This window comes from Coregonus clupeaformis, chromosome 16, assembly GCF_020615455.1.
Source record: "Coregonus clupeaformis isolate EN_2021a chromosome 16, ASM2061545v1, whole genome shotgun sequence".
Classification (NCBI taxonomy): domain Eukaryota; kingdom Metazoa; phylum Chordata; class Actinopteri; order Salmoniformes; family Salmonidae; genus Coregonus; species Coregonus clupeaformis.
Window position 1 is genome coordinate 3,512,442 of NC_059207.1, and position 10,451 is coordinate 3,522,892.

At 43.2% G+C, this 10,451-nt stretch overlaps 1 protein-coding gene across 1 annotated transcript in view; it reads right to left on the minus strand.

The window, feature by feature from the left end:
• efnb3b (ephrin-B3b) overlaps window positions 1–10,072 on the minus strand; it is a 93,048-nt gene extending 82,976 nt beyond the window's left edge. Inside the window, exon 1 of the mRNA XM_045225854.1 lies at window positions 8,784–10,072. Coding sequence (XP_045081789.1) covers window positions 8,784–8,932 — 149 coding nt within the window. The 5' untranslated portion in view covers window positions 8,933–10,072. The remainder of the gene's footprint in view (window positions 1–8,783) is intronic.
• Window positions 10,073–10,451: the final 379 nt, after the last annotated feature.

A 10,451-nucleotide genomic window follows, 5' to 3' on the forward strand; every position in this document is an offset into this window, starting at 1 on the left:
CTAGGTTGGCTGGAGTCTTTGACAATTTTGAGGGCCTTCCTCTGACACCGCCTGGTATAGAGGTCCTGGATGGCAGGAAGCTTGGCCCCAGTGATGTACTGGGCCGTACGCACTACCCTCTTTAGTGCCTTGCGGTCAGAGGCCGAGCAGTTGCCATACCAGGCGGTGATGCAACTAGTCAGGATGCTCTCGATGGTGCAGCTGTATAACTTTTTGAGGATCTGAGGACCCATGCCAAATCTTTTCAGTCTCCTGAGGGGGAATAGGCTTTGTCGTGCCCTCTTCACAACTGTCTTGGTGTGTTTGGACCATGTTGGTGATGTGGACACCAAGGAAGTTGAAGCTCTCAACCTGTTCCGCTACAGCACCGTCGATGAGAATGGGTGCGAGCTCAGTCCTCTTTTTTTCCCTGTAGTCCACAATCATCTCCTTTGTCTTGGTCACGTTGAGGGAGAGGTTGTTATCCTGGCACCACACGGTCAGGTCTCTGACCTCCTCTCTATAGGCTGTCTCATCGTTGTCGGTGATCAGGCCTACCACTGTTGTGTCGTCGGCAAACTTAATGATGGTGTTGGAGTCGTGCCTGGCCATGCAGTCATGGGTGAACAGGGAGTACAGTAGGGGACTGAGCATGCACCCCTGAGGGGCCCCCGTGTTGAGGATCAGCGTGGCAGATGTGTTGCTACCTACCCTTACCACCTGGGGGCGGCCCGTCAGGAAGTCCAGGATCCAGTTGCAGAGGGTGGTGTTTAGTCCCAGGATCCTTTACTTAGTGATGAGCTTTGAGGGCACTATGGTGTTGAACGCTGAGCTGTAGTCAATGAATAGCATTCTCACGTAGGTGTTCCTCTTGTCCAGGTGGGAAAGGGCAGTGTGGAGTGCAATAGAGATTGCATCATCTGTGGATCTGTTAGGGCGGTATGCAAATTGGAGTGGGTCTAGGGTTTCTGGGATAATGGTGTTGATGTGAGCCATGACCAGCCTTTCAAAGCACTTCATGGCTACAGACGTTAGTGTCCTTGGGCACGGGGACTATGGTGGTCTGCTTGAAACATGTTGGTATTACAGACTCAGTCAGGGACATGTTGAAAATTTCGGTGAAGACACTTGCCAGTTGGTCAGCACATGCTCGGAGTACACGTCCTGGTAATCCGTCTGGCCCTGCGGCCTTGTGAATGTTGACCTGCTTAAAAGTCTTACTCACATCGGCTACGGAGAGCGTGATTACATAGTCATCCGGAACAGCTGGTGCTCTCATTGACGCTTCAGTGTTGCTTGCCTCGAAGTGAGCATAGAAGTGGTTTAGCTCATCTGGTAGGCTTGTGTCACTGGGCAGCTCGCGGCTGTGCTTCCCTTTGTAGTCTGTAATAGTTTTCAAGCCCTGCCACATCCGACGAGCGTCAGAGCCGGTGTAGTACGATTCAATCTTAGTCCTGTATTGACTCTTTGCCTGTTTGATGGTTCGTCGGAGGGCATAGCGGGATTTCTTATAAGCGTCCGGGTTAGAGTCCCGCTCCTTGAAAGCGGCAGCTCTACCCTTTAGCTCAGTGCGGATGTTGCCTGTAATCCATGGCTTCTGGTTGGGGTATGTACGTACGTACGGTCACTGTGGGGACTCACTCTGTGTGCAATAAATCTATGTCAAGACTTGAAAATGGCTGTCTAGCAATGTTCAATGAGCTTGAAGAATGTAAAAAATAATGTGTAAATATTTGGTGTATAAGATGGATGCACATCTTCAAGTCTTGATCAAACAATATGGCCGCAATAAGCCAATGTGCTTGCATGAAAGATTCTGTCCAACAGCGCCCCCATGTGGCCAAACTGAACCATACTGTACGGATTAGCTAGACTCATATCCCTTATCATGTGTGCCAAATTTCATCACTCGGAGTGAAACAGATCAAAAGATATAAACATGTGACCGTTATAGCACCACCGTGTGGTCGATCTGAATATGCTTGCATATATTGAGTATTGACAGTGTTTGGAACATGTGTGCCAAGTTTGGTTACAATACAAATATTTGTGTCTGATTTATATGCATTAATGTGCCAGACCATGCCCACATTTACATTTACATTTTAGTCATTTAGCAGACGCTCTTATCCAGAGCGACTTACTTACAGGAGCAATTAGGGTTAAGTGCCTTGCTTAAGGGCACATCGACAGATTTTTCACCTAGTCGGCTCGGGGATTAGAACCAGCGACCTTTCGGTTACTGGCACAACGCTCTTACCCACTAAGCTACCACATGAATGTTTATTGGTCAGTAGTGGCCATGTTGTTTGACATACTACTCTGGGAAATATTGCATTGAGAGACCTTGGTCCATAGATGCCATATATCAAGGTTCATTCAGATCAGCCCAGTGGTTCCGGATGAGATGTAATTTAAGTGTTTGTCACAAAATTCTAAATGGCAGAATATCCATCATGGCGAACCTTATGACTCATATATATTTGACTCTGAGTCAAACAGATCAAGAGATATAAACATGTGCCTGTTATAGCGCCGCCATGTGGTCGATCTGAATATGCGCACATATGTTGCGAGAGTGTTTGAAACATGTGTACCAAGTTTGGTTACAACGTGAATATCTGTGTCTGATTTATATGCATTAATGTGCCAGACCACGTCCACAATGTTTATTGGTAAGTTGGTATGTTGTTTGACACACTGTATTAGTGTGGAAAATATTGCGTTTAGAGACCTTGGTCCATAGATGCCATATGTCAAGGTTTATCCAGATCGGCCCAGTGGTTCCGGAAGAGATGTAATTTAAGTGTTTTTCACAAAATTCTAAAACGCAGAAAATCCATCATGGTGGACCTTAAGGGTCCTTGAGGCAAATTCGTTCCTTGTGAGAGGAGGGTCCTATGCAATGAATTTCAGGACTCTAGGACTAGGTCATATGGGGCAAGACCTTTCAAAGTTTGCTATTTCAATCACCTGTTATAGAGCCACTGTGGCCAATTGGCATGGCATTGCATAAGAAGGTGTGGACTCTGAGCCTTTAATATCATGTCAAGTTGCACCCTCCTCGGCCATACCATCTCACAGGAATTTGCATCTTAAATTTTCCTCGCTAGAAGAACCGGTATAATAAGAATAATTTAATTTAGTTTGTCATTTTTCTCCCTAATTTCGTGATATCCAATTTGTAGTTCCAGTCTTGTCCCATCGCTGCAAATCCCGTACAGACTCGGGAGAGACGAAGGTCGAGAGCCATGCGTCCTCCGAAACACGACCCCGCCAAGCCGCACTGCTTCTTGACACAGTGCTCACTTAACCCGGAAGCCAGCCGCACCAATGTGTCAGAGGAAACACTGTACACCTGGCGACCGTGTCAGCGTGCATGCGCCCGGCCCGCCACAGGAGTTGCTAGAGCGCGATGGGACAAGCACATCCCGGCCGGCCAAACCCTCCCCTAACCCGGACGACGCTGGGCCAATTGTGCGGCGCTTCATGGTTCTCCCGGTAGCGGTCGGCTGCGACACAGCCCGGTATCGAACCCGGATCTGTAGTGTCGCCCTTAGACCGCTGTGACACTCGGGAGGCCCTTTATAATAAGAATCATAATAATGAACCAGAATAAACACAATAAGATTTCACCACCTTCGCTACTTGAAGCCCTAATAATGTGCAAATACTGTACAACATACACTACATGAACAAAAGTATGTGGACAGCTTCTCATTGAACATCTCATTCCAAAATCATGGGCATTAATATGGAGTTGGTCCCCCTTTGGATGCTATAAAAGCCTCCACTCTTCTGGGAAGGCTTTCCACTAGATGTTAGAAAATTGTATGTCTCGGGGAGATTCTCCCAAGGTGAACGTTCTGGTTCAATTCCTGTTCCTTTAAGTATAACGTGTATTGGCACTTGTCTTAACTCATATCGATTCCACCCTTACTCCTCCCAGACTTCATCCTCCTCTCTCCTTCACTTTCTCTCACACCTTACTTTTCTCTCACACACCGACCTTTCCCTATGTTTCATTTATCCAACCCCTCTTCCCCTTCCCTCACTCTCTCCCTTCCTCCTTTTTTCACATTCCTTTCCTTATGTTCCAGCCATTCCACCCCTTTAAATCAATCCAGCCCTACCTCCCTCTCCTCTCTACCCCCCCACACTTTCTCTAAAACCTACCTTTAGTCACAGAGTGACCCCTGCTGTGTAGCTGTATAATTAGCGTCTGAATGGGACACGTTTTTAATTTGCCACGTCTGGTCACTTGGCTCTGAGAGAACTGATAGAGAGAGCGAGAGGGTCGATGGAAAATGACATGAACAGGGCTGTAACCAAGGTCTGCGTTTTAGTGAGGGCCGGTAAGGGGGGGGGGGGTTAAGATCAAATATATTGAAAAATATATTGCAATAAGAAATGACTTGTATTAAGCATTTTTATGTTAAAATAAGCAAAATGATCTGCCAATGACATTAGATAATTTAGCTTGGTAAGAGGAAAAAAACTAATTTTAAGTGAATTATCACTCAATATAAGATATTTAGGCTTGCTTAGATTGATTTTTTTTTTATAGCTGGCTAGACTAACTAGACTAATTGTACCAATCTAAAAACTATTAACTGACATGGGCTAATTTTGTAACTGTCAGTGAGTGACATCTAACAAGAGGAAAACTGCTGATGCACAACGAAGTTTCGAAATTGCACCTTGTGTTTTCAACTATTCTAACTCTCAACAGTAAGTTGAGACCCCGACTGTTCCTAAAAAATATATACACTACCAGTCAAAAGTTTGGACACACCTACTCATTCAAGGGTTTTTCTTTATTTGTACTATTTTTTACATTGTAGAATAACAGTGAAGACATCAAAACTATGAAATAACACATATGGAATCATGTAGTAACCAAAAAAGTGTTAAACAAATCAAAATATATTTTATATTTGAGATTCTTCAAATAGCCACCCTTTGCCTTGATGACAGCTTCGCACACTCTTGGCATTCTCTAGCTAATTAGCGAACATTGGGTTGAATGCTGTAACAACACAGAATAAAATAATTAATAAAAGTCCCATGATGCTAGTAACTGCCCATTACTGCTTATCACTTAACCATCATTTAAACATCAGAGGCCCGTGTGGCTCAGTTGGAAGAGCATGGCGCTTGCAACACCAGGGTTGTGGGTTCGATTCCCACGGGGGACCAGTATGAAAATGTATGCACTCACTACTGTAAGTCGCTCTGGATAAGAGCGTCTGCTGAATATGTAAAATGTATTCACATTACTTTACAAATATTTAAGTTGTGCATATTACATTTGTTTTATTTGATGACTTTATTATTTCATTCCAAGTCATCATCTCTATAGAGCTGCTGCTTATGCCGTCTGACAGGATTATGGTCATTGTAGTTAATTACCACATTTTCTGTGCTAAACTACGTAGAATATTGGCCTGTTGGAAACTACAACTACGTCACACAGTTCGGGCTTGATCCGATTTATCTCTAGAGAACTGTGCAATGTGCACATTGAGCTCACAGATTTTCTTTTAACTAAATGGAATTCTAATAATTGAACCGACGTTGGTCAATTAGTTGTTTAAAAAATAACAAACATTTTGGTTAATCACTCAGCACTACTGCCAGCTGAAAATCTTTTCCAGTGTGTGCACGGGCGTGTAGGCAACCTGCCCAGTCTCCTCTACCTCCTCCACCCTCTCTCGCTCTCTCCCCACCAGCAAAATTTCAGTCGCATCTCACGCCCTACACTTGTCTGTCCAATGCATGTAAATGACTATAGCTTGCCCACGCCATAGCAAGCTTCTCTATCTGCACTGATTGGTGCGGTAATTTCATGTCGAGCTAAATGTAAAAAAATAATTATTTCAGAGGTTTCAAAAGGAACGATAAACCCTTACTTTTTTGGGGGTTGGAACCGCTTCAGAACTTTATTTTGCTGGTCGGAACAGTGGAACGGAAAGAAAATAATAATGGTTCTGCTCAGAATGAAACGATTGGAAAATAATTATGGTTACAACCCCTGCCATAAACTAAGCAACACACAAGGACATGTATTGCCCAAACAACGCTACTGCCACCTTCTGGTTTGGAGTATTTTAACAAGGCTGAGTAGCTCACGACTTCAAGGTCTTTGCTGTGTGAACACAAAAAAAAGAGATTGACTGCCGACACTGTTCAGATGTGCTAAGTACTGTCAGCAGGCAAACGTTTGACAATCCTATCGGTGTGTCTGAGCTATTAGAGAGAGAAAAAGAGAGGTAGAAAATGAGAGAGAATGAGAGTGATACAAGGTACGATGGGAGAGGGAGAGAGTGATGCAGCGATACAGTCCATGAAGCAACAGAAAAATTTAACTTGACGAAGACACTGACAAGTGGAGAGGGAGAGAGGAGAGAAGGGCAGAAGGGGAGGTGGAGAATGTGCAGGTGAACACCCTAAACTTCAAAGCAGTGAAATTAGGAATGGTCTCAAGGTTAACTACTCACCACAGTCGCCAGTACATTTGCTACAAACCCAAAACGTGAACCTTGCATGCACTCCAGCATGAATGTATTGTTTTGTCCTGGCTTTAGATACCAGGGTGTGATCATTTTGACAGAATACAATAAATATAGTGTGTGTGTATATGTGTGTGGGGGGATGACAATTTTCTTAAATCACATTGTTTCAACCATATAAGAACATGCCTTCCATGATTTAACTGAGGAAAATTACTAAGCAATTATTTTGTGCGATAAAGTAAAACTTTGGGTCTACTTCACCTATGATTGTCTCTTTCCATGACCTGAGTGAGCACTGGGAAAAATCTGAAAGTGTGAAACAGTAGCTAGTGTGAAGTAGCTAGTGTGAAAGTCACCACGGTTACCCATTAGCTCTAGGCCAAGCCATAGGCCTACTTACCTCACAAAAAGAACTAAAAAGTAAAGTGGCAAGTCTATTAAATTAGAATCAGATCACACGATATCCTATCAACAGAGCATTAGGCCCACTCACAAAGTACTCCCATAGCTACCACAGCCTACACTCTTTACAGTGAAAACTACCCTCCCGTGTCCAAGGCAGAGGCACCCATCAGATTACTACGCCCACCACTGACAAAGACCTGGTGCGTCTCAAATTGCACCCTATTCCCTATACAAAGGGAATAGGGTGCCATTTGGGATGCATCCCTCATTAGAGGCTTTTGCCAAGAGCTACAATGGCAGAGCCGCGCAGAATTAGATCCCCTTGTTGCAGCATCTGTCGAAGGAAGACAGGCCCCGGAGTAGCCGACGACCACATGGATGCATTAAAAACCTATTCGTCTTAAATTAGCCCTTGGCATCTGTAGCCTGGCCTAATAGCTGCACATAACCTACATTCCGTTCCAGACCAGCTATGGAGTCTCAAGGTTTTGAGTAGGCTCCTTACCACAAACACCATCGCCACCAGGTGTCAATTCAGACGCATGGAAATTGGTGGAGGTGTGAGGTAATGGAGGAAAGGTGGTCTCAGTCGTTAGGCAGAGTGGACAATGGGAGGTGTTTTAAATGACATTTCTCACCTACAACGGCCTTTCCTTCCTCCAGAGGGAGGCAGTCTTGCATCAATGCCAACTTGGCCTACAAAGTTACACAGTGTCTAGACTAGGCTACTAAGATTAATATTGTTTTATTATTCATTAATTTAGTTAATCAGTCTCACTCAGATATCGTATTAAAAACAATTCATTTTCCTCTCCGCCCCATGGCAAAATGAGTAGAACTGCATGAAATTAGTTATATAATTGCTAAATCTTCTCTCCACCCCATGGCATAATATGTAGAATTGCAGCAAACTTGCTTTAAAACTGCAACATTTTCTTTACACCCCATGGCAAAATGTGTACAATTGCACAAAATTAACTCTTAAAACTGCACATATGGTGGGTATGCAGACTGCCAGCAACTGCGCCCCCCTCATGATGAGTTCAGATTTGTTGTGGCCTTCACCCCAATCAAAGTTGCCCATGCCTGAACTAGATTCAGCCACGGGCCGATTTTTTCTTGAGGGGATAGTAGGGGGGCTGGAACATAATTATAAATTGACAGCAAGAACCCCAAACAGATATAATATTTGACTAAAACATAACATTTTCAAACCATGCTTACATTTGCATACATCACGTGTCTTTCTATAATACGTGGGAATACTTGGGAACAGATGTCAAAAATTAAAATCACTTGGATCTGATTTCCTGGTGTTTTTAGTATTTTATTTCCAACAAAAAAATGATAATAAATGTAACAGCCCTGCTATTGCCTATAGGTTCAACTCAACCCTACCCATAAATGGTCTGGATGACAATAGCCTAATGTAACAAAGAATGTAGGCCTATCTATATTAATTACAACGTAACAACCAAAAACAACTAGATGAGAATTGTCACTTTGCAACAATATTAATTTCAATGGGTGATTGCAATTGATTGGCTATATGGGAGAAACACATTTTGGAATTAGAAAAATGCAGGCCATTCGATATGCATCGAAAGGAAAACATTCTTCAAAATGTCATAAAATCCCTCAACACACACACACTCAACACAAACGTGCATTTATGAGTCTGGGCCACATAAAAGCCCACAACATATTTAGCCTTGGATAACTCGACCATAGAGAGAGAGCTGAAGTCGTTATTACACACCCTCGTCTCCAAACTTCATTGAGAACTTTAAATCTCCACATAATAAAGATAGGCCTATAATTATCGTTTACAAACGACTGCAAAGTAAACATCACATAGGCTGCACAACTTTACTTCTGACATACCTTTTGTTCAAGGAATTCCAGAAGATAGGCTCCATGTTGCTCACTGCCGTTCCCAGTAAATCCAGTAAGAATATCAGCACAAATCCCAGTCTACTCCCACTTCTCCGACACGCCATTGCAACTCCACAACCCCTATTATTTAACCCCATTAAAAAAATTAATGGTATATTTTCTATGAGGTTGGAGACTGGGGGCTTTCCAAACAAAGACTAGGCTATAGCCGTGTAAGCTATAGGTGAGTCACTCAATGCGCGAAGAGGAGATATCGTGCCTTGGGCAACCGCATGGATATACACCGAAAATAGAGCACACAACGTAGTAATTGACACTGAACTATGGCAGAGAAAGTTGCTCTATCTGTGACCGTTGGCCGACCATATAGGCTGCGTGCAGGCGATGTTCAATGGCTTGAGCACAACTCCCGTTCTTCCACAAAAAGAACACCCGTAGAATCGATTTCTATCCGGATTTGATAGGCGCTCCAGGAGAGCTATTTTCTGTTGCGTGTTGGTGTTCCCTATAATTGTGTTTTGCCAGACAATGTTCCCTTGTTCTCTGCGCCGATTCTCTTCGGTTTCTCTCCCATTCCTTTCTACTACTTATTTTCTTTACAGTTTTGTCTCTGAGAAAGAAATTGCCGTTTCAAAAGATTCGAGACATAAGCGCAAATGGTGTGTTTAAAAATAGAAGAGGCTTTTCTCCAGTTTAGAACAGGAGCTCCATCAGTACGTGTTGATGCTCGCTGGTCGGTGGATTTGTCATTGCACGGTTTAGTCCCCACTGCATGTCCTTTCTCTTCTCTTCCAGTGAGTAAATCAAGATTCTTTCCCAAACGATTTGTAAATGAGCCTGGCAATTCAAACAAACGAACTCAGGTGGTGTTGACAAATCCAGCAGTCAATTTATCACTGAACAAATTAAAACACTGGACTAGAAAGAGAACTGAAGGCTAGAACATCTCCAGCCTATTCAACTTCAGTCCTTACTAGACGAACAAGAGCAAAGGAAAACTTGGAATAATAAATAGAACTGTAACTCATATGTTATAGACTCTCCTGTCTGGTGTGGCGAGTCATTTGGAATCTGGATAGTTTCCTTTCTCCGGCAATGGTTTCCATTCGATATGTCCCCCGTCTCACTAGTTCAAAATCCCACTCGTTTGACTTGCCTAACGCTCGGAGCACATTGACAGACTGACTGCTTGTTTGGGAAAGGGGGAGGGAAAAGGAGAGGTGTATGTTTGAATGAAAAAAATCCCCATCTTCCGACTAGCAGGCAGGCGCACTAACGGATTGTAATTCTCTTTCAGTTTGATTATTCTGGGCGGTATCGAGTCGGTTTTAGCCCTCCCTCAATTTACATATAACCCTCCTACTCTAGCTGTGGGGTAAACTCAGGTTCCAGTCAATTCAATTCAATTCAAGGGCTTTATTGGCATGGAAAACATATGTTTACATTGCCAAAGCAAGTTAAATAAATAATAAACAAATGTGAAATAATCAATCAAAAATGAACCGTGAACATTACACTCACAAGTTTCAAATGAATATACACATTTCAAATGTCATATTATGCCTATGTACAGTGTTATAATGATGTGCAAATAGTCTCTATCGGTCTTTTGGCTATGTACAGTGTTATAATGATGTGCAAATAGTCTATCGGTCT